General features: G+C 38.7%; 3 protein-coding genes across 7 annotated transcripts; 2 read left to right on the top strand and 1 right to left on the bottom strand.

Annotated features, from left to right (window-relative positions):
- Positions 1-11,043: 11,043 nt before the first annotated feature.
- Positions 11,044-13,154, top strand: LOC125219521 (pentatricopeptide repeat-containing protein At1g62680, mitochondrial-like). The gene is made up of 2 exons (XM_048121519.1): positions 11,044-12,674; positions 12,799-13,154. The coding sequence occupies exon 1, from the start codon at positions 11,060-11,062 to the stop codon at positions 12,536-12,538; it is 1,479 nt and encodes a 492-aa protein (XP_047977476.1). The 5' UTR covers positions 11,044-11,059; the 3' UTR covers positions 12,539-12,674; positions 12,799-13,154.
- A 2,451-nt stretch (positions 13,155-15,605) lies between these two features.
- Positions 15,606-20,581, top strand: LOC125221253 (B3 domain-containing transcription repressor VAL2). Of its 4 annotated transcripts, none has more exons than XM_048123378.1 (12): positions 15,606-16,031; positions 16,710-16,791; positions 16,893-16,994; positions 17,206-17,795; positions 17,896-17,992; positions 18,140-18,314; positions 18,541-18,620; positions 18,712-19,104; positions 19,188-19,237; positions 19,366-19,479; positions 19,558-19,625; positions 19,719-20,581. In XM_048123378.1, the coding sequence occupies exons 1-12, from the start codon at positions 15,916-15,918 to the stop codon at positions 20,477-20,479; spliced, it is 2,628 nt and encodes an 875-aa protein (XP_047979335.1). In that variant the 5' UTR covers positions 15,606-15,915; the 3' UTR covers positions 20,480-20,581. The 4 variants fall into 4 exon arrangements, with proteins under 4 accessions (XP_047979335.1, XP_047979334.1, XP_047979336.1 ...); XM_048123377.1 differs by having other exon boundaries at positions 15,608-16,031; positions 18,709-19,104; XM_048123379.1 differs by lacking the exon at positions 15,606-16,031 and having other exon boundaries at positions 16,712-16,791; positions 16,885-16,994; positions 18,709-19,104.
- Positions 20,582-20,663: 82 nt separating this feature from the next.
- Positions 20,664-23,973, bottom strand: LOC125221254 (probable serine/threonine-protein kinase PBL1). Of its 2 annotated transcripts, none has more exons than XM_048123382.1 (5): positions 23,791-23,973; positions 22,399-23,095; positions 21,794-22,051; positions 21,548-21,667; positions 20,664-21,439 (listed from the first exon to the last, which is right to left on the bottom strand). In XM_048123382.1, the coding sequence occupies exons 2-5, from the start codon at positions 23,053-23,055 to the stop codon at positions 20,813-20,815; spliced, it is 1,662 nt and encodes a 553-aa protein (XP_047979339.1). In that variant the 5' UTR covers positions 23,056-23,095; positions 23,791-23,973; the 3' UTR covers positions 20,664-20,812. The 2 variants fall into 2 exon arrangements, with proteins under 2 accessions (XP_047979339.1, XP_047979338.1); XM_048123381.1 differs by having other exon boundaries at positions 22,399-23,056; positions 23,791-23,972.
- Positions 23,974-24,872: the final 899 nt, after the last annotated feature.

Here is a 24,872-nt window from a genome sequence, read left to right as displayed (position 1 = left end):
AAAGGATCCAAGTCGGTAGGAGACGATTCGGGTGACGCAAGTGAAAAGGGCGCCGGAAGGGTGCGATCTTGGCCCGGGATGCATGCCGGAGAGAAGGCTCGAAATGGAGAAGGAGGATAGCTGGGATGATCATTGACAAGGGCAAAAAGGTCAAAACGCGGGAGAAGTCTACCCTAAAAGCAAGGGCAAGCCTCCCTATAAAAGAAGCCACTTGGAGAGAGAGAAGGAGTTCGATCAACGCCCCTTTAGAGTTGGTTCCGTAGAGTTCGGTTCGAAGTTCTCGGTTCTCAACACACTTAGTAGAATTCTCTCTAGAAGATCAGTTCCTTCAGCATTATCTTACCTCTCGTTCCTCGCTACAGCCATGGTCACTTGACGTCAAAGAGTCTGCCGGAGAAGTCATCAGTCCGCCGTTCCAGCCAGTTATCGTAGTAGTGTAGTAGTATCATCGCCCGGAGTGGCACAAACAATCTTAATCGCTTTCTTAGTTTAAAGTTTACTTGTTTTCATCGTTGGTTATTTGCAAACACTCATCGCTGTTGCACTTTTGAAGTACTTTGTTATTTTCCAACATTCACGTTATGAAGTTTCTATTACGCATGTCGCTTTGGTTCGAGTTTGCTTCATTCTGCCTAGGAAAGTTAGATCTAGTGATTGCTTTTAATTTCTGAGTGCTTTCTTATCTGGAGTTGTTGATTCGAAGTTGTAGCTATGTTTAGTCAAGTTTTCGTGCATGAGTATATTTTCTGCGCCGTGATTACCACCTTGCATGTCAGTCAGTAGAAGTAAAGTTGCAGTTTTACCGTTTAATTTAAGTTTAAGCATTTTAATCGATGGATCTTGAGTTTGAATTTATGAATCTGAAGTTTTAGTTATGGTGTCTGTGTTCATATGATTTTTGTCAATACTTGGTGAGGAAGAAAACGTCAAAATCAACTTTATTGGACCACTTTTACTTTTAAGTTACTTTTGCTTTTGTTCCCTACTTTTCAGATGTACTATCCAGACCTGTCAGAAAGCCCCCAGACATCAGATATACCTTGTTGTCTAAATTTCCCCTTTTAGTAACTGTCTACTTTCCATATGTCTCTGAGACACCTTGTCCCCTATTTTCACGAACACCATCACATGCCTGTTATTTTCACGCCTACTAGTCAGAAGAGTACCACCTTTATTTCTTGCCTAGGTAAAATCTCAACCCAAGCGTGGTAGCTAACCAAAACACCCAGGAAAGTCACCGCAGTTGTCAAAACGTGTCCATCCTCGTGGGATTCGACCCTTACCTCCATTATACTAATCAGTAGAAGTGGGTTGAGGAAACTTGTTTGAGGCCAGGTCCCGGTTATCGTACCAACGACTCAGCCTGGGTCGGGAATCTCTTCCTGATCAGTTGTAAACACTCTAAATTCACATACGAAAACCCGAAAAGGAACAAGCTCTGGCCGTCAATCATTAACAAGGGCAGAAAAGTCAAATCGTGAAGGAAGTCTACCCTAAAAACAAGGGCAAGCCTCCCTATAAAAAGAGCCATCTTGGAGAGAGAAAAAGAGTTCGGTTCGAAGTTCGCAAGCTCTCGGTTCTCATACACACTTAGTAGAATTCTCTCTAGAAGATCAGTCCTTCAGCATTATCCAATCTCTCGTTCCTCGCCACAGCTATGGTCACTTGACGTCCAAGAGTCTGCCGGAGAAATCATCGTTCTACCGTTCCAGCCAGGTTTGTCGCAGTAGTATAGCAGTATCACCGCCCGGAGTGGCAAAACAATCGTTATTTTGCTTTCTAGTTTAATCTTTACCTGTTTTCGTCGTTGGATTTGTTGCAAACATTTATCGTTGTTGCCTTTTGAAGTACTTGTGAAGATCCAATCGTTTAAGTTATGAAGTTTCTATTTCGCATGTCGCTTTGGTTCAAGTTTGCTTCATTCTGCCTAGGAAAGTTAGATCTAGTCGTTGCTTTTAATTTCTAAGTGTTTTCTTATCTGGAGTTGTTGATCTAAGGTTGTAGTTATGTTTCAGTCTAAGTTTTCGTGCATGAGTCTTTTGTTCTGCATTGTAATCACCACCTTGCATGTTAGTCAGTAGAGGTAAACTGCAGTTCCGCCGTTCATCTTAAGTTTGAGCATTTTAATCAATGGATCTTGAGTTTGAAGTTATGAATCTGAGTTTAGTCATGGAGTTTGTGTTCATATGATTTCTGTTAATACTTGGTGAGGAAAAAAACGTCAAAATCAACTTTTGCCTTGGACCACTTTTACTTTTTTAGTTACTTTTGCTTTTGTCTCCTACTTTTCAGTTGTACCTTCCAGACCTGTCAGAAAGCCAACCAGCCACCAGATATGCCTTGTTGTCTAAATTTCCTCTTTTAGTAACTATCTACTTTTCACATGCCTTTGAGATACCTTGTCCCCTATTTTCACGAACACAACCACATGCCTGTTACTTTCACGCCTACTAGTCAGTAGAGTACCATCTTTATTTCTCGCTTAGGTAAATCCCAACCCCAAAAGCGTGGTAGCTAACCAAAAACACCCAGGAATATCACCACAGTTATCCGAACGTGTCCATCCTTGTGGGATTCGACCCTTACCTCCATTATACTAATCAGTAGAAGTGGGTTGAGTTAATTTGTTTGATACCAGGCCTCGGTTATCGTGCCAACGACTCAACTAGGTCGGGAATCTCATCCTGATCAGTTGGATATACCCCTGCATTTACACACGTTGACCGAGACAATCCTGCACTTTCATGTCTCAAGGGAGCTCATTCCACATATCGAGCAGCAGCAGCTCGAAGGTTCGAGCTTCGATGTGGCTGAGGAGGACAGGGTCGCCGATTTTGGGGAAGTAAAGGTTCCTATCTCGGAGGATCTGACCCTTCATCCACTCCATCTAAAAGTGTATATGAACAGGTCAGTTTCTCCCTTTCTCAGGCTCGGTTCCAGCGATGAACATAGATTTCTCGTAGAGAATGTGTATGCTTTGAATGATGTTTCAGAGCTCACTATGACTCGTACATTACAAGGAGATGGTGAATGCGGCAATAGCTCTCTCTTGTTTGGTGCAGACAAATGCGCTCATGAATTTGATCGAGGAGGTTATGTTCCTCTTATGGAAATCTTTCCATTTCTTGGTGTTCAACGGATGCACAAGGAGTACAATGTTGTTGTGCGTGCTGAAACCATCCCGGGTAATTATAGGGCCGACTATAGTGTCTATTACGACAGTGCATTTGAGATAGAGGACAAAGATGAATATGGTGCACCATTGGGTCTGTTTTATGATGTCTGGGAAGAAATGCAAGGGGATTATATTGCAGATTCCACCACTCTTTCCAGCTTATTCATTGCAGGTGCGGGTTCTTCACCATTGACTTGGTATGCGATGCAACTTCAGGCATATGCAGTTACCCTAAGCTGTCGCAGAAATTTGCGAGTGGAGATGTTGCATTTTGGGCTCTCCAGGACTGAAGTCGATACAACTGCCCGAGACCTTTTTGGATTCAAGGCAGATGAACAGATAAGTATCGAGGGATTGTGCACGGTCATGAAAATATTGGAGAGTGGATTAGTATGCAATGACTGGTGGACACAGATTCACCCATGGTTGATTCTGTTGTTGCTTCGGCTGGATATTGTAAGGGATAGTCCGACCAATTTGGTTTTGCTGGATTCCAGGACTATAGAGGCGACGCAAGACATGAAGGTTTATATTCGGGAATCCGAAGGGGCTGCACACTCTAACAAGTTGTTTCACAAGGACGAGCATGGAAAGGATCATGGAATAGCTGGCCAGGGTAAACGACAATTTGAACTGCTGGTTGAAGGGGATCGCATATTTGACCCAGGAGCTTTTGACGGGGAGAAAATCATCCAAGTCAGTGTGGATGCTTCTCTTTAGGTTGTGGATAAAACAAAGCAAGCTACAAGGTGCTTGCTGGGGGTCTCTAAGGGTGTGCGAAGTTTTCTCAAGTTTATCTCGTACCCAAGGAATTCTGATAATTTGTCTTACTTTGGAAGCATTTTTGCATCTTCTATACCTAGGAGTAGGCATGGTGCGACGATATTTCTCATTGCGGAGGAGCGTGGGATTTTGAAGTATGGTACTATTGTAAGACAACAAGGGGATGCGCAGAAGATAGTCTGTTCGCAACGCTCGAATATTGCTTCGATCTTTTCCAAGGTTGATGCAGACTCACCCACTGTGCAATATTCGTTTCCAGGATCTGTTCATGTTAAGTTTGCTACTGCTGAAGCAACAATAATGGCAATGGGATTGACTATTCCAGAGTTGACGAGTCGTGGAGTGAGACCTGACCAGGCTGAGGAGAGTGGTGCTGCCACTTCAATCATGGGTGGTCGAGATTGGCGCTACATCCTGCAGGGGATTCAAGCTCCAGCTACAAAGAGTATGACTACTAGCAGCGAGACCGAGCCGGAAAATAATCTGTATAGTGCAGAGAAAAAGCTGAGGGTCCAATTTCCATTAGAGAGGGCAACATTGATCACTAGGCAATCAGGTGTGAGGGAAGCATATGTGGCTGCTCGTTGTAGCTTATGTGTGTTGCTTCAGTTTCGAGCTTTGGGACATGAAATTATAAAATTGATCTTCTGCCACATTTTCGTCATCTCCGCCTTGAGGACAAGACGATTGTTATCGGGGAGGGAGTTGATAGGGACCTCGAGCCCCAAGCCCAAATGACCAACTAAGCCGTGGCCCTACATCTTTTATTGTTAGCTTATTATTTATTTCCTTGTCTAGCTATAGTATTTTTGGAACACAAACCTTGCTCCTCAAGCAAGATATCTACCGTATTTTAGCATAGGATTTATATAAATCTTTTCGTGTTTTCTTCTTAATTCTTTCCCGAATCGTAGAGTCGAATCAAGCATGGTCCGGACTCTATAAATAAAGAGTCCATTAGAGAGTCAAAAAATCATTCAAGAACAAAGAAATAAAAATCTTTTCTTGAAACCCAAGTTTCGAAACGCTAATTGACGCAACTAGGTTTCTTTATCATTTTCTTCACAATTTCGTGTGCTCTAATCACTTCGATAGGATTCAAATCCTATCAAAAAGATAGAATACCTTAGATATAATCACATATATAATTATTGATTGACTAGAGGCCTACATGTTGCGACATAGGCATTTGGATTATTAGAAAATTAAAATAGAGTAAAATATCATCACACGCACCTTAGTGCATTTACAATGGTGTCCTATCTCCTGAGCCAATCTCCGGGTCTATCTCCCTGATATGAGAGCCCATCCCAGAGCCTGTCTCATAGTGAGTGCTTTTATAACTTATAAATTTATACACTACCATATTCTTATAGTTATTAATCTCTTTTACTACAACACCAATTATTTTAGTTCGAGAATAGATTTTCTGACTCGATGATTGATTTTGTGTATAAGAATATTTCTAGAGGACCATAGTGTAGTGCTATAATTATGTCTACACATTTCTTTTTACCACAACCCCAACTAATTTTGTGTAAAAAAGTGAAATATAAAGTTGCATGGCCTGGCCTTTTTGCTGAGGAAACTTCTACTTCCAATGAAACACAAAGGAATTCACGAAAGCATAAAGTGGCACAATAACAGTTATTTTGGCCTCAAGCGCCCTTACTACACGCTAATTAAGTTGGAATAACTGCAGGAAAAAAAAAAAAAAAAAAAAACTAAAAAAACTACATAATTATACGTCAAAGTCATTTTTCGGACAATGATAAATATATTTAGGATGAGTCTTCAGTTAGATGATTATCGGTAATTTGATAACTAAAATTTTTATTCCAATTAGTGATTAAGATTTAGTAATCGATTGTAACAGAAAAATCTATCTAAATAAAATAATAGTAGTAACAGATTATACAATGATATTGTTTCGATTAATTGACTTGCCGATTGAAATTTGAACTAATTTGTTTAAATTAACCATCCTGTTGGCAATTGAAATTAAAAATATAACAGGTGTCAAGAGAAAACTAAAACTAGTATATAAGTCTAATGGGCCCCTCCTCCTATCACCAATTGGTTTTAGGATGGAACCCATAGATTTCTATCATGGTATCAGAGCGGGTCGCCGACTGTGGGTCAAATTTAACTGACCCAGCAGTATATCTGGGCCGAAACCGAAAAAATGACTGACCCGACAGTATATCTGGACTTAAAAATTTGGGCCAAGTGGTCCAACCGATCAGAAACAATTGGGCTGATTGTCCAATCGATTAGATAAAGTCCAACCTCCAAGGTTCACCTTGAAGGGTTTGAGGGAGGGTGTTGGCAATTGAAATTAAAAATATAACAACTGTCCCACATCGGTGTCAAGAGAAAACTGAAACTAGTATATAAGTCTCATGGGCCCCTCCTTCTCATGGCCCCCTCCTCCTATCACCAATTGGTTTTAGGATGGAACCCATGGATTTCTATCACATCCCAACATATATCTTCATAGGAGTTGTTCGGTTTACGAGATTGTATCTTGATATTCCATATGTAATATGTTTGGTTCATGAGATTGAAACCTACAACTCAATCTCAGATGAATAATTATGGGATAATTAGTCATAGACAACCCCCTTCAACTAAAATAGTCTCACAACTCAATCCTAGATTATATATTAGTACTCCCTCTGTCACACTTTAAGAGTCTCGGCTTACCACTTTTGGGTGTCCACTTTAGGAGTCACAATTGAAATATTCCATAAATGGTTATAAATCCCACATTTCACTACATTTTATTATAAAACTAGTATATAAAAATAAGATTCACATCCTACTATTTTTTTTAATCTAACTTTCTTTTACATTTCATAAATTATGTTCTATTCTCTCGAATCGAAGCTCATGGTGAACTAAAATTTACTCAAAACACCAACCTCGATTAATGGTGTTTAATCATACGCTTGCCATGGTTTATATAAAATCGATCGAGCTCACAAATTGGGCATAATTTATTAATACGACTAAACAACAATCGTATTGAAAAGATACAAATTCATAATTAAGACGAAATCAGATTTTAAAAATCAAAATTCGAATGCAAAAATTAAATAACTCAACGACATGCACACAAACAAGTTTGAACGACGCATCCATCGCTATAAATTCCCACCTATAATAATAATTGTTACACTAAATAAAATTCTGACAATCTCAATAACTAAAAATCACCTATCCATTTTAAATAGTACTACTGTCCGATTCTTGATCGCTTTTTTTTTTGTTCACCAGTTACTTTGCTTGTGAGTTTGTCTATAACTGATTCCCTCTGTCTAAATTCCCCCAAGATTTTCAGAAACAACACTCGCATGTTATATATATAGAGTTAGCATTTGATTACATCCCTATATAGACATATAGTAGTAAGTGAAGATTTGGGATCGATGGCGAAAGTGGAAGAAATCGCGGAGATTTTCAAGAGATTTGGGGACGAGCAAAGCACGTTGCTGGATGAGTACGAGCGGCTGTCGTTTGAGGTGCAGCTCAACAACGCAATGCTGGGGCGGAGTCTGTCGGAGACGCCGGTGGCGCGGCGTCATGCGCCGCCGGTGAAGGTGAAGCAAACGCGGAGGGCTGCCGGATTTCAGAAGGTGATGAGGAAGTTGTTCACTCCGATTCTTGGGAGAAAAGGGCCCACAAAAGATGGACAATCTGAGACCAACAAGAGTCCCTTTTTTTCCAAGAATTTTAGCAGATCTTTGAGGGTTTAATTTCATGATTAATCGTTTTTTATTATTCGGATTTTTATTTTACTCACACTTTATGTATGTATTATTACTATAATAAAGATGAAAATTCCGGCAACTAGATTTTGTAACTACACATCATTTTAATTGCCCATGCTCATGCGCAAGAGCATGGATGTAGGCCCGGATCCATCTTTATTCATTTTTAATTTCATGCTCTTTCGCAAGAGCTCAACATCCACATCTGTGTTCTTCCGCAAGACATGCTTACACTATTCATGAGTCTCACCATTTTGATTTTTCAATTTAAATATTTCAATTACTAAAAACATTTTCACAGTATTAAAATGCATTCAAAATACCAAAAATACTATTACAAATTACTAAATAATTAAAATCCTAAAAGTTAAAAACTGATAGAAGTATATATGAGTGAGAAATTATTTGATGTAGAAAATGGATGATGAATGTGGATATCTATAGATGATTTGGAGATAAACAATAAAAAAAATAAAAATAAATTGAAAAAAGGCCATAAAACGGCTATACTTTTCGGAATCAGAAAATATATAGTATTTTTTTTTATTTTTTGGATTATTTTCGATTTTTTACGAATTAAAAAAAATTAACGATAAAAAATGACGCCCAAGAGCACGTCCGTGCCGACGGCAAGAGTGCAGCGGCGAGCACGTCACTCACCATGCCGACGGCACGGCTCCTGCTCTTCCGCAAGAGCACCACTGCGGATGCTTTTATGTAGGTAAATTTTACTCGATCATTTCCGAGCACTACCTTCATTGTGTCAATTAATCAATTGAAATACTTCCTTCGTCCCACTGAAAATAACTTACTTTCCCTTTAGTTTGTCCCAACTAAGATGGTCCATTACTAAAAATGAAAACACTTTTATCTCTACATTATTCCATCTCTCTAACTTTACTCTCTCCACTTCACACACAAAATAAGAAATAATATCATTATATACTTTATAAATAAGAAGTTCCCTCCATTCCAAGGAAGATGACCCTTCCTTGAGCGGCACACGATTTTCTGCAACTTAATTTTGTGTGTTAAGTAGAGAGAATAAAGTAATAGAGAGGGAATAAAGTAGAGATAAAAGTATTTTCATTTTTAGTAATGAGTCATCTTAATTGGGACAAACCAAAAAAGAAAATAATTGATTTTCAGTGGGACGGAGAGAGTTAGAACATATTTGGATATCTACTATAAGAAAAACCATTGTACTTTTATCGTACTAAGAAGTAGTAGGTACCATTGGGGTACATCGAAGGTGTGCGGGGATACGGGGGCCGGCCTGAGTATGGGGTAACGTTGGGGTACGAAGGACTTCCATCTGGATTCATTGTTAGAGAGAGAAATATTAGAGAATGGGGTGGTAAATAGTGGTGTAAAATGGGTATATATAGATGGTAAAATTAATAAATTTTTTTTTAAAAAAATATAAAATTGTGCCAGATCGGTGGTTGCGCCTGCAATAGACGTTGATCGCATGCGGCGAGGGCGAAACATAGGGCGTTGGGGAGGGACCGTCAATCGGCGGGTCACCCCACAATAGAGGACGATCAATCTAACTATCAATCGTGCAGAGATGAGATCGTCCCCTTATTGTGAATGCTATGATAAGAGCGAAGATTAACTAAGTATAACAATTGATCGTCCCCTTATTTAGGAGAAATAAATATTTCATCTGTCCCACAAGAATATGCATTCTTTTCTTTTAATCCGTCTCACAAGAATATGCATTTTCTAATTTTGGAAACTATTTTCTCTCTATTGAGGTGGGACTCATTCTCCACTAACAATACTTTAACTATTTTTTCTCTCTTATTTACCAATTTTGCATTAAAACTCGTGTCAAACTAAAAGTATATATTTTTTGGGGCCTGAGGGAGTCACTTGGCGGGAGGATTTAGTAAATATCTCTAGAGAAGTACTCCCTCCGTCCGCGAATAGGAGTCCCATTTCATTCCGGCACGGGTTTTAAGAAATGTTAAGAAAAGTAGGTGGAAGAAAGTTACTGGAATAAAAGTCTCACTTGTATAAAGAGATTTCCATTTTAAATAATGTGCCATCTTAATTGGGACAAACCAAAAAGAAAAGTGAGATCATCTTCGGATGGAGTATTACTTGTCACAAAGACTTACCAAAAGAAGCACACGATGAAAGGAAGAAAAATACGTAATTAGTGAGTAATTGATACACAATTAATAGGTGATTGATACACAATTACATTGTCTATGTATAGATTATTTCCTACCATACACACGGTTGTAATATGGCCTATATTAAGGCAAACCTAGTGATGAATCAAATACACTAAAACATATTACAATCATATCAATTTTCAATACTACTAGACTAAGTGAAAACAAAACATGTAACCCACGTTTAATATTACTTCAAATATAAGACCCATCTTACTATATTCTTAAAGAATGGAGACCGCGGTTAATATTATTACTCCCTCCATCCCATTTTAGGAGTTTCGGTTGAGTTTGGCACGAGTATTAAGAAATGTAAAGAAAAATTGGTGAAAAAAGATAGTGGAATGTGGGTCCTACTTTTTTATATTAGTTTTATAATAAAATGTGAGTGGAAAAAAGTTAATGGAATGTGAGGTCTAATACCATTTAGAATATTTCAACCAGGACTCCTAAAGTGGGACATTAAAAAATGGTAAACCGGGACTCCTAAAATGGGACGGATGGAGTGCACAATTTAAGGATTAAATTTTTAATACTCTCTTTAATAAAACTATAGTTCATGTGGACTCTGTTAATTACATTCCTCAAAATTGTAAAGATACTCCTAATTACTAGAAGTAATTTATAAATATTTTCAAGTCAGAGTGCAATTCCATATGAGTAGAGATGCCCAAGGTTTTCGGTTCAGGCGGTTAATCGTGAAACCGTAATCGACGGTTTCGGTTCCGAACCGGAACCGTGAGATTTAAAACGAATCGAAACTGTCACTCTTGGAACCGTAGTTCGGTTCATGTTCCAAAATTCCGGAACCGAAACCGTGCCGGAACCGGGAAAAATCGCTGAAAAACCGTGAAATCGAGCCAAAACTGCCTAAAACCGCCGGTTCAAAACCAAAAAAACCGTAAAAATCGAAATCAAAACCGGAACCGCCGATTTTCGAACCGAAACCGAAATCGTGAAATAGCCTCACAGTTCGATTCTGGTTCCACATTTCCTAAAATCGGAACCGCCGGTTCATGAACCGTGGGCATCTCAACGTATGAGTATATGACCGAAGTCGAAAATAAATTAAATTAAACTCACGAATCATTTCCTTATCCATTAACCATTTCTGCATCACATTATTCTCAATTCCCCAAACCATGCTTTCTTCCCGATGCCAAACACCCTCCACTTTCCTTCATCAATCACCCGATTTTTCTGCATTCAATCCGCCATACTTCTACTCCACCAACACAATCCATCACCGGAAATTTCATTTATTCGCCGCTCCCATCAAAGATAAACACCATCTTTACGGACACACGAGCACCACAACACTGCAATTCGAAGATTTTCTTCAAACTATTACCACATCTCCAAAACAGCTCGAAGCACTGGCGAAAGTCAATAGATATGGGGAAATTCGAACTATTGCTGAATTCAATCGTCTACTCGTTTCCTTAATTTCGTCGGATGAGGTTGAATTGGCGTGGAAGCTCAAGTCTACCTTATCGTCTCTTGGTTTATTCCCGGATGTGCGGACGTATTCAATTTTGGTGAACGGTTTCTGCAAGAACAAGGCGATGATAGAAGCGAGAATCGCTCTTCACGAGATGCTGGAGAATGGATTCGAGCCAAATGTGGCCACGTTCACCACAGTAATCAACTCCTTTTGTGAGAGTGGAAGATTGAAGGAGGCATATGAGGTGTTCGACGAAATGTCTAAAATAGGGTGCGAGCCCACAATTAACACGTACAACTGCTTGTTGAAAGGTCTGTGCTACGTTGGTAGAATAGAGGAGGCTTATGACTTGTTATTAAGCGTAAAAAACTCTTCAATCAAGCCGGATATCTACACTTACACTGCAATGATGGATGGTTTTTGCAAAGTAGGACGTTCGGATGAGGCGTTCGAGTTGCTCGGTGAAGCTCTGAGGATGAAGTTGACGCCGAATGTCGTAACGTACAACACTCTGTTCAATGGTTACTTCAAGGAGGGGAAGCCCTTGCGCGGTTTCGGCCTGTTGAGGCGGATGAGAGCGAGGAAATGCAGCCCCGACTACATCAGCTACAGCACGTTGCTGCACGGGCTGTTGAAATGGGGCAAAATTAGAGCTGCAATGCAGGCGTACAAGGAGATGGTTGGAGACGGGTATCGCGTGGATGAGAGGATGATGAACACCTTGGTGAGGGGCTTGTGCAGGCATGCTAGGAAGGAGAAGTATGTGTTGAATGATGCATACAATGTGTTTGATGAGATGAGGAATGGGAGGTATCCCATATATCAAGAATCATATGAGCTGGTGATTGAGGCCATGTGCTGCAATGGGAGGGACATGGAAAGAAGAGGTTTTGAAGTTTTGAATGAGATGATTGGGATTGGGTTTTCACCCAAGACTTTCACTTTCAACATTGCTATTCATGCTCTTTGTTGCTGCGGTGAGGTGGACAAGGCTTTGGCAGTTTTGGCGATGATGCATAAACACAGAAAGGCAAGAGGGATACCGTTTAAGGCATTGATTGATGAGTTGATTCTGCAAGGAAAGGTGTTGGAGGCTGCTTGTGTTTATGGGTTTGCTTTGAAGAAAGGTGTGGTGCCAAAGTGGAAACCTCAATTAAGGACCTGTTCAGTATCTTAGATATGCATAGATTTGTGGTCATATTTATGCATTAATGGGGGTTCTGTGTGAAAGATAATTCTCACCAGCCCGAGAATTAAATGAAGGCTCGCACTGTTGAGTGCTGTAATGGGCGAAATTCATTTCTCCGACATAGGTGGTTTTTGAATCAGCATCGATTTTCTGCTCCACCAAAAACCAACTCTCGCGCCTTGCCGGGGTAGTAATCTGTCCATCTCCAATGAGAAAATTGAGACCCATTCCTTGTTTCTGCCTCGCAGGGTGGACCGTTTCCCTGGGGAAGAGTCGGAGAAGAAGGAAAAAGAGGAAGATTTTTAGGGGATAATGATTCAAAGAAGTAATCTTGATTTGGTGGGACTGATCTTCGTATTTTTGGTTGCTGATTGTCAGGATTCGGAGAAGATTTCTTTTGTTCTGAATAATTAGATAGGATATTGAGCTGACTCCTGCAATCATAAAATTAATTACATTGGGCATAGAAAGAAAAATTTATCATTGTATATTGCATATTACCGTGTTAACTCGTTGGATCGATTCATTTTGAGAATATTTAGAGTCTGTTTGTATAGTTTGTTATGTGCTGCCTTGCTTAATTGATATGCATGTTGATTTTCTGGATGTGAGTAGTAAATGTGATAACTCTCTGAATAGAGAAGAAGCTTGGATACTAAAATGAATAGATATTGTATGTTTGAGAGTTGTCTGGTTGGAGATGAATTTGGAATACTACTTTGTATCCATGAGCTTGAAATGATGAGTGTAAATGCATCATATATTCAAACCTAAAGAATATAGGAGACTTCTGTTGTACTCTTTGTATGAGCTTCTATATAGTACTACTAGTAAAGATTTGTTGGATAAAGATTGGAGATTTACAAATTCTATTCTCTTTAGACAGATATATGTAAGGTTGTCATTCTATCCTCATGTGTCTCTTCAAGATATTTAGCTTCTTGAATTACTTATTTTTCTTCCTGTGCTACTAATGAGGATAGCAGTAATTTTCACATATCTATATTTTCTTCCTTGCAGAAAATCTAGGTAACTAAGAAATGGAGGAGTATTCTTCAATCTTTATGTGTGTGTTCTTTGCTGTCATTTTTCATGCTGCGTTTAGTCATCAAGCATGGGTCTGTGAAATTTGTTTATAAAAACATATAGTAATATGCAAAAAGACTTCACAATACGTGAATTTTACCGATTACAATTTGGAATGTTTAAAGAATAGGACAAGTTCTTATCCCATGTAAAAATCTTGCAGCTGCATTTCTAATCATAACTTTATTTCCATACATGCACATGCTAAACTCGAGACTTTGAAGAAGCATAAAGTAACAATCATATCTAGTAATTCCTCAGTCCAATAATAGATATCCCATTTTTGACTGGTTCGGATTTTAAAAATTGTTTGACTTTATAATCTTAAGTGGTAGAAATAATTTAGTGGAAGATGAACTTCACTTTTTATATTAATTTTATAATAAAATATGAGTATAATAAGTTATTAGAATGTGGAAATTATTTGATAAAAATAATAAAAGTAAAATAAAACATTTATTAATATACATACGGAAACATAAAATATAAGATATTTTATAGCGGCCCGAGAGAGTAGATTGTATAATTGTAATTGTATCGACTAATGCTAAAAGAATTATTATTGGGCCTAATATATAAGGGAGGCCTATTAGAAATGGGGAATTTAACAAGGCCCAAGAAGGATTAGTGACGCTATCGTGAGGTGTGGATGGCGTCATCAAGCATAGTTGAAAGCAACCGAACTTGCCAGCCAAAAAAAACTAATGATGATTGCTTCATCACCAAAACAGCAGCGTGCACAGCTGCCCAGGAAAATGCACATTAAATTATTATGCCTATATATAATTACATTACTACTACTCCTATGCAAGAAGAGTATAGTTCCACCTAACTGCTTCACTATGACATTCTTCCATATGCACTCACCACTTTATTGGTTGCACATCCATCAACTACTCCTTTGTGGCTCATATATTTAATGATTAAAAAAAGTGAATAAAGCAGATGTGAGAAAAATATAGGTTAAAAGATAAATAAGAGAGAAATAGAGTATTGCTTCGCTTATAGTGGGAAGTAAGAGAGATGATGAGAATGGTAGTTAAAATGATGTCAAACTGTCAATAGATAGTAATACCCATATTATTATTAATGTTTAACGGTGGACCCTAATGATATAGTTAGTTGTAAATAAATTGAAGTATATGAGTAATGAGTTTGAGACAACTTGTAATAGAAGAAAATGAAATATTTTATGAGATGGGCGAAAAAAGAGACTTGTCCTTATTTTTATGGAACAGATGAAGTATTTATTAGTTTCAAATGTTATCATAATTTTAAAAAATAGATATCCCTCCATTTTGTTATAATGTTTAAAGAGTGAATAGTGAATGAAGAATAACACATTTCTTGGCCGTATAAACTACCTTTCCCATATTACTTCTTCCGTTCCAGCTAAAATAGTACATTTCTTGGCGGGCACATGATTTTAGAAGTTATTGGTTAATGTGCTTAACTGAAGAGAGAAAAAGTGGGTGTAAGTGTTAAAAAAGAAAGATGAATATTTCAGTAGGAATGCGAAAAAATGATTGAATGTATTAATTGGAGAGAGAACGTTTTCAAAAAAGAAAATATGTCATCTTATTTGAAATAAACTAAAAAGAAAAAAACGTAAATGGGAAAGAGAAAGAGTAGTATTATTTTTTTTATCATTTTTAATTTCTCATAACCAAAACCATATCTTATCAGGGTTTATTAGAGGCACTGTATCATCTATTTGAATCCTACATCATCAAATTTCGGTGCTAAGTCAATTTCAACACTAGTAATAAATTTAATTTTCGATATTAAGATAGCAATTTCTGAAAATCATGACAAAATTGAAAGTATTAGTAACAAGTTACAGTAACTTGAAGAAAAATGAAAAATGCAGCTTCTCAAATTCATTATAAAAAAAAAGTGAGTTGCAAGAGAGAATTGTTGTTTACCAAATTCGATCTTGACATTTCATAACATAATAATTGACAACACAGGTAATTATAATTCCAATTAAGGAAGAATTAGAAGCTACGATTACCAATCATCTTATATTTTGGAGGTGAATCACTTCGCCGCCCTCGCATCGACGGCGGCGGCGGCTTAGTTGGATTTTAAGTACGGCCGCAATATGTAGACCAATCATTACTATCACTTCACAAATTGCTCGTGCAAAAAGAAATGTTTTTTTCTTTTTTAAACTCAAAAGCTCCCACTTCTCCTCCCTGTTCGAACTGGGCCACTTTTTAGGGATTTACTAACATTTTACTTCCCCAATTTTGACTAGTTTAGTTGGTAATTCTGTAATGGAGGGTGGGGGGTTGTGCATGAATGGGATTTGCGCTGCATCCTACTCGCTTAATTGGAAAAAGGGCTGGCCTCTGCGATCCGGTGGTTTTGCTACTCTCTGTCATGATTGTGGGTATGTCTCATCTCTCTCTCTGAATAGTTAGGTTTAATTGAAAGAAATCTTGTTTAATTGTGGCTTTAATTTTGTTTGGGAATAAAATAAGTGCAGATTTTAGTAGAACAACAATGTAACTGTGTCAAGTTCCTAACCTATTCAGATAGCAGCAAACTAGGATGCTTAAATCTGATGTTCACTTTTTTTCAAATAAAATTGAAGAACTAAGTTGAATGGGCTGATGATGTGAATTCCAGTATAATACTTGGCATAATCAGTCCTTCAATTGGTGTTAATTCTAGTAGTTTGGGAGATCTTAATGTATGGGAAAGGTTGCTTTTCTCAGTTTCTCTAAAAACAACATTTGGTTTTCATTCGAGGGAGCTAACCTTACTCCGTTGAAGTCTTAATCAAGATAATGGATTGTTGTACAATTTAAGTTCATCTTTTGTAAGCTCTGGAAGAAATCACTCTCTATCTGGATCAATAATTTATTGTCTTTTTTATGAGTTGGAGCAATTTACCTCCGTGGCTATAAAAAAAATGGGTTCATTTAGGGAGATAAAAGGGCTGAACTTCTTAGTGTAAAAGGAGAGGTTTCAGTTCAATCACCACTGCTGCCCTTCCCCAATATTAAAGTTAAGAATAGAAACTAGCAGTGGTTATTCCTATTAACAACATAATGGCTGTTTACAGGACTGCCTATAAAGATTTGGTCTTCTGTGAAACGTTCCATTTAGAGGAAACAGGTTGGAGGGAGTGCACCTCATGCGGAAAGGTGTGCACTCAGTTTTTTTCCCTGTGGCTTCTTATAATACACTGTCTTCTCTTTTGGATTCTTGTCATTTACTGGTAGAGCTTGACTCAAAAGCTTTGCAGCGTCTTCATTGTGGATGCATTGCTTCCAGTACGTTGCTAGAGCTACTCGACACTGGTGGGGTGAAATGTGCAGGCTGCAGCAAGAGTTTTCCACATTCTCGCGTAAGAGCAATTTACGGATGCTCGTAATGAGACACTAGACAATGGGTGCTGCATTGTTTGTTATTCTGTTTATGTATCTGACATGTGTGAAATTGGCTCTTTATATGGAATATTGCAGTTTCACGCAGAATTTTATATAATCTTTTTAACTGCACTAAGTTTTAGTTTCTCTAACGGAGACATACTCTGATTCTTCCAAAGCCCTATGCAGACCCCCTTAGAAGAAAAACATAAAGCACGTGATCTTTCAACAGAAAACGGCACTGATAGAAATTCTGATACGATGGTACCTGCACAATCTGGTGATGATACTAAAATGGACTGCCAAGAATACTTGTTACCATCTCAGAATGTCAATGTGACCTCAAGGAAACTCGAAGAATCTCTTGCCAGTCCTGAAGGAATAGGTTATAAATTGTTGTCGAGTTCTAATCAGCCAACTTTTGGACCATCAAAAAGTTATGACATGTTCCAAGAAAGTAGAAGCTTACATAAGTCGTTAGTTGAGACGAACCTGAGCATCAGCTTGTCTGCTTCGTCAAACTCAAATACCATGTCCGGGGTTATCACCGAAGAAAGGCAATTGAACACTGCAATTTCTTCCTTTCAACAGGGTTGTAGGCCCCACCATCTCTTACCAAGGGTACCAACCATTTTGGCTGCAGGAGTAGAAACAAACTCTAGCTCTATTTCACAATTACGTGTTGCAAGGCCACCTGTTGAAGGAAGAGTTAAAAGTCAATTGCTTCCACGCTATTGGCCACGGATAACAGACCAGGAGCTGCAGCAGATATCCGGAGAGTATCCTAATTTTTAGATTTTTTACTAATATATTTATATGCTTTTTCTCTTTTTTAACTACTTCTTAAGCAGTGTGTATCCTTAATTTGGTCGTTGCCAGCTCAAATTCCACCATTGTTCCCTTGTTTGAAAAGGTCTTAAGTGCCAGTGATGCTGGCCGTATTGGTCGTCTGGTTCTTCCTAAAGCATGTGCCGAAGTATGTTTCTAATATAGCTAGTGCTTCTTGAAAGTATTGTTTTATTCGCCCTCGTTTTCTCACTACAAATGATAAGCATAAGTTGTGTTTATCTTTTTAGCCTTTTTCTTTGGTTCTCTAACGAGATTAGCCTAACTCGCTTTTCAGGCATATTTCCCGCCTATCTCTCAACCGGAGGGCCTTCCTTTGAGGATTCAGGATCTGAAGGGCAAAGAATGGGTATTTCAGTTCCGATTTTGGCCAAATAATAATAGCAGAATGTATGTTTTGGAGGGTGTAACCCCCTGCATTCAGTCGATGCAATTACAAGCTGGAGATACCGGTACTGTGATCAAGTTTTGTTCATCAGAAGTTCAATAATTCATAAAAAACAATAAATTCTCTCTTTTGATATTAAATCAGTAGATAATAGCGATTCTCTAGTTTAATGGTTCTTATCAATAATCACATTCCAGTAATTTGCAATGATGTTTGAATATTCAATCTTGAACAGCTGTTTTGGCAGTGCAGTCCTTCCTTTGCTCACTTCTTTAAGTTTTCTTGTTCAGTTACGTTCAGTCGTATGGATCCAGAAGGAAAACTTCTAATGGGGTTCCGCAAAGCGTGTAACAGCGTTTCAGTACAGAAGGTAGCTATGGTCTTATTCAATTTGTTCTAAGAGTTATCTTTGATGGTACTCTAAATTAAAAAAAAATGACTGTTGATTTGCTTTGCAGCAGGATTCACTTTATCCAATTGATATGGGTGCTTTTCAAGGCGAAACGGTCATGGGAAATGCCGAAAGCCTCGGCTATTCTGGCCTTCTTCAGTCGCTAAAAGGAAGCAGGAGTCCTTCGATGACTCTATTTCCTAAGCACATCTACCCCGGGAATATCAGCCCCCAAATCACCGAAATGAATGTTTGCAAGTCTGGAGGAGACAATCTCGCGTTGGTGCCTTCTGAGCGCAAAAGAAGAAACATTGGGGCAAAGAGTAAACGACTACTTATTGACGGCTATGATTCTTTGGAGCTGAGACTCTCGTGGGAAGAGGTGCAGGATTTGCTCAGGCCATCACCAACTGTCAAGCCAAGCACTGTCTCAGTTGAGGATCAAGAAATCGAAGAATTTGATGTAAGAAATTTCTTTTCAATCGACATCAGTCATCCTGCATTTGAGATTCTCAATTTTTAGTTTGGTGTTCGTATTCATTTCAGGAACCACCTGTTTTCGGAAAGAGAAGTATTTTCATCGTTCGTCTCCCCGGGTAAGAATGAATGAAGACTTGTACTAAATCATGGAATTATTCCTGATGCTGCTGCTGTCTTACTATTTTGCTATACCTCTTATTGTTGATTAAGATTGGATAATTTACGAATGACCATTCTAATATAGGGAACAAGAACAATGGACTCAATGCGACAATTGCTTAAAATGGCGAAAACTGCCACTTGATCTTCTGCTCCCTCCCAAATGGACATGTCAAGACAATATCAACGACCCAATGAGGTTTGTATCGTTGTATCCTTGTATTTTCTTTCGAAAGACAAGATATTGAGCTTCGTACCGACATTCTTTTGAAATCAGATGCTCATGTTCTGCTCCCGACGAAATGGACGCAAGGGGACTTGAGAATCTTGTCAGAATGCACAAGGGTATGTATGCATCACTCAACACCATTCATGGCTTCTGTGATTTTAGATTTAGTGATAATCTGCATTTAATACGAATTTTCGCTTGTCATGCAGATTTCACGAAAAGGAGAGCGTTAACAAGCCTCAAACCAGTACACGGACAAGAATATCAGGAAAACGTTGAAGCACAGACAAACGGAGCACCTGCTGGGGTAAACATGAGCGAGCCAGGATCTTCATCTGTGGCAACAACCACAAGACATCCTAGGCATCGTCCGGGCTGCTCCTGCATCGTCTGCATACAGCCTCCAAGCGGGAAGGGCAAACACAAACCAACGTGCGTATGCAACGTCTGCATGACTGTCAAACGACGCTTCAAAACCTTGATGATGCGCAAGAAGAAGCGCCAGTCGGAGCGTGAAGCAGAAATCGCACAGAGGAATCAATCTGCTGCCAAGGAGGAAGCCGAGGTTGACAGCGTCCCCAGTCAGGCACCATCGGATAATGCAAAGAGATCGGAAAGTGAGAATCTCTTGAAATGCCAGAGCTGCGATGGCCCAGCTCAAGAAAATGCTAATAATTTTAATGGAGGATTGGACTTGAACTGCTGTCCGGTTCGACAGGGAACTGCACGCATAAGCATGATGAATTTGCTTCAAGAAGCTAGTTTGCCTTTGGACACATACCTAAGACAGAACGGTCTTACAAGCTTGGTTTTTGAGCAGCAAGAGAGTTCAACGCCCGTTATAGCTCAGGCTTCGGGAGAGACGACAACCCCACCTGCACAAGACGATGCCGGTTGCTCAGCTGTTCAAGAGCAGGAGGGCAGCAGTGACTTATTGGATAAAGAACAGAGGGAAGACGACACATCATGATCTCTCTCTTATGAGTTTGTGTACTTGAAATCTTGCCATGAGTGAAGTATAAATGGATTGAGAAGTAATTATTTCATATATGGTAATTATCTTTCCATAAAACCTCACATTTACTGGCTTCATCAAACAATAGGGGGCATGTTTTTGTGTGTGTGTGTGTGTGAGAGAGAGAGAGAGAGAGAGATGGGAGAGAGCATATAATCATCAACAATACAATATATACAAAAAAACTGTGCCCCAGAAAAATTTCTGGCCAACTATGTGAACCTATCCTAATCTTCTTTATAATACTATGTACTTACTCACAAATTAAAAAATAAATCTCGCTAACTATCAAAATCCTTCCACACTAGATATACAAACAGTTGAGGATGATGATCTCCGGCTTTCCTGTCGATCAATTTCTTCCAACGTATACGAAGATGAACTTGATCTAGGAGGTAGGGCCAAGGGCAGCGCATGCATACTTTGAGGGGTCATGAGTGGTCTAGTTGGAGGCGTAGGAGAACAATTTGATCTAGTAGGTGGAGTGACGATCCCATTCAGACTAGGTGATCTTGACATATCCTTCTGACTAACCGATCCTGGCTCTTGCAGAGGAAATCGAGAGGTATACTTCATGTCTTGTACAGATTTGAGATGCTCCACAACAGTTCTCATTGTTGGCCTCTCTGACGGATCTACTAGGAGACATCGTTGAGCAATATCAGCTACTGTCCGAGCTGCTTTCACAGGGAAGCAGCCCTTTAGCTGAGGATCCATAATTAGGGACAATCTACAGTCATCAGCCAGGAACGGCCGACTCCACTTCACTAGATTCCTCTCTTCTTTAGGATGCCGGCTGTCAAGATTTTTCCTGCCCGTAAGCAATTCAAGCAGCACAATACCAAAACTCCAGACATTACTCTTTGGGGTAAGTAAACCCTTCTCCAGTGTCTCCAGTGAAAGATTTGCCACAGCCTGAAACAAGCAATGTGTAATTTTAGCACAATATTATGCACTTCTCCCTCCCGCACCCACATCAACGTGGTGGACAATGTGCTAGATATAAGTCTCAATAGCACTTACAACAGAGTCATTGGAGATATCCCCTTCTGGAATGTGGCTTATGCAGCCATATCCAGAAAGTTTTGCACTAAAATCCTTGTCGATCTGTATATTTGCAGTTGAAAATTCATGGAACATCGCCTGTCAAGGAGCAAAAGCATAAGTTAGTTAACTATATAACAATAGTAGCCAATTGATGATAGCAAGGACCAAAGATAGTTTACAATTTATAAGGGGTGTATGTAACGTCTGTATATTTTTTGTTACCTGAAAGGGTCCTTCCTCATGTAGAAAGGTTAGACCATGAGCAGCACATAAAGAAACTTTCATTCTACTATTCCAGTCAATGGGTGGACCATCTGATCTTCCATATAAAAGCCTATCCAAACTCCCATGGAATAGCCTCTCGTACACTAACATGCGGTGGTCTGAGCCTTCACGAGCATGAAAACCAATCAATTTACAGAGGTATGGATGTTGCAAAGAAGCAAGAGTATTCACATCATTCACAAACTCCTTCAACCCCTGAAAAGCATGACAATATCAGATTAATCTGCATGACAAAATCTAATACAACAGGCACAAGAGCTTGAAGACAAGAATTATGATGTGGACAGAAGCTTGCTATTGAAGGGTAATAGGCTCTCTATCTCTATCCTAGACTCCCAGTACAATATATCAGTCCCCCTAATCACACAGAGCGTAGAAACCATGCGCTAACTGGAGTGGACAGAAACACAGCACAACCAATGTGGATAACAGAATCCCCCAATTCTATCCCAATGAATATAACTCCAATAACTTCGACAAATAAGCTGGACTGAAATTCAAATACCAAACTAGACATATGAAATCCTACAAACTTATAGTACCTGATTGCAAGGGTGAAGACGGGTTACAGTGGCTTCGAGTTTTCTTGATCCAGATGCATCCTCTGCAAAAGAAGCCCGATAGATGACAGAAGAGAAACCTTCAGACATGAACCTCTCAGGAGAGAAGTTATGACAAGCTGATGCAAGCTCTTCGTAAGAAAAGTTAACAGGTATTCCTTTAACGGCCAGAGTTGGATGTGGATTAGGAGGCAGCGGAAGCGGCCCTGACATATCAAGCGGGCCACTAGAATTTATCATCTTAAAACTCGTCGTAGCCTTAAAAGTATTTGTGCCACGGGGCGACGGTAGAGGAAGAGGCTGAGGACTTGGTGAATTATATTCTTTCATTGACCCAAGATGACTCCCAGACTCTCCCTGTTCCTCATATTCTGTAGATGCAAGTGCATCTTGTTCTGCAATATCAAGACTTGAAGGTGCTGATAATGCACGTGCCCTGCTACTGCTTACTCTATTAAAAGACTGAACAGGTTTTACTCTGGTTTTAAAACTTGGTGGCGCAGACTGTAAAGAACGTGTCTGGCACTGGGGTTCAGGCAATGCAGACGGGGAATGCTCCTGTGGATTAACACGTTTAACATAGATTTTCTTCTCGGGTTTCTTCTTCTTCTTACTCTTTAAAACCGTAAAGCAACCCATGCTGCAAGAGAAAGATAAACAAACTTCAGGAAGCAAGTTCCTGCCAAAGGACATTATATGAAAGGCATTTAATATGCTAGCAAACAACATATCTGATTCTCATTACAAATCGATCAAAAATGTTCCATTCTGCATACAAAGAGTACCAAAATTCTGCAACTATGGGAGACTGATTTTAAAGAAGAAAAAACTTATGCATTTAACCATATAACTTAGCTTAGCAAGAAGTGAAGTTCGTATCACATAGTAAATATCAGCAATTGGATTTCTAATTGAACTTTCCAACATCAAAGATCGTAAATCGAAATGATGGAAACACATAATTGATCATAACAATTATGCTAAACAAAAAAAACTAAATGCACTAAATCTTTCAGCATTTCTATTCATTTACCAACGCCCAAAATCGTTGGTGTGCTCAATCTGATTTCAAAATTTCACATAAAATACATTCATAGTCGAATTTATTAAATTCCAAAGCTTTGTGAAGCAAATTAACAACGCGCCATGCTTTTAGTCCAGCTCGTAGGGTAGACACAAACAAGCACACAGGGTAATGAAATTGAAATCGAGCCCAAGATCCAGATTTTCACCAATAATAACAGTATGATATTCAGAGAAATGTATTGATTTGATTAGATATTCCGCCCAAATTCCAGACTAATTCGCCGGGAAATGGCAATCACAAAGCGAAAGGTAAATTAATCAGCAAAGTAAAAGGAAAAGAGAACTAACAGGAAGACGAAATTCAGCTGAAACTTGAGCTCTTTTTGGGGAAAGAATTGGATAATTACTTATATCCACGGAATATACAAGCATGTAAAATATCCAATTCTAATAGATGAGGTGAAATTTCAAAATTTGCAACTTCAAATTTGGTGGAAATAGAAGAACCCTACAGGCAAGTCAAATAAATACAGATGCGTTGATGATTACCATCATTTTTTCCACTCTCTCGTTTTTGCTTATGTTTTCTTTTTCTTTTTTTTCTTTTTTTTTTTTAAATTTTTATCAAATTACCTTTCATTGCAGCCCCCTTCGTGGCCATCTACCTTCGGTGCGGATCTCCTACTCCAACTTTCCTACTCCATTCCTAATCCACACTCACAACTTAATAAAATAATCTCACTATCACTTAACCATCACTTGCATGTTTTACTCTTATTTTATTAAGTTGTGAGAGGTGGAGTATAAATGGATTAGGAAAGTTGGAATAGGAGATCCACTCCGACCCTCGCTATCTCTACGGACTAACAAATTACCTTTTATATTAATATATACTGTCTCTCTCTCACTAGAAATGAAATATTTACCTATAGACCTGAGATTTTATATAGTGTTATTTTGTGAGTTAATGAGAAATGAATAAAGTAAAATAGATAGAAAAATAGAGAGGAAGTTTTTATTTTCGGAAACGCTTTATTTTTAACGGAACAATTCAAAAAGAAAAACATTTCATTTTAAGAGCGTCCATATAAGAGCATGGATGTAGGACCCGGATCCACTTTTAATAATTTTTTACTCACTGCTCTTCCGCAAGAGCACATCACCCACATCTATGCTCTTCCGCAAGAGCATGCTCAATGATCCCACCATTCTATTATTCAATTTAAATACTTCAATAACTAAAAACATTTCCACAATATTAAAATGCATTAAAAATACCCGAACTACTATTACAAATTAAAAAAAAAATTACATAATTAAAATCATACAAATTAAAATTACATAATTAAATCCTAAAAAATACATCCGTGGAAATTTATAAAAGACTAATCCGATGGGAGAGGGGGAAACCCTTTAGCTTTAGCAAGTAC

Source organism: Salvia hispanica, chromosome 4 (genome assembly GCF_023119035.1).
Source record: "Salvia hispanica cultivar TCC Black 2014 chromosome 4, UniMelb_Shisp_WGS_1.0, whole genome shotgun sequence".
NCBI lineage: Eukaryota > Viridiplantae > Streptophyta > Magnoliopsida > Lamiales > Lamiaceae > Salvia > Salvia hispanica.
The sequence above is the reverse complement of the archived record's forward strand: the minus strand, read 5'-3'. Positions and strand labels throughout refer to the sequence as shown.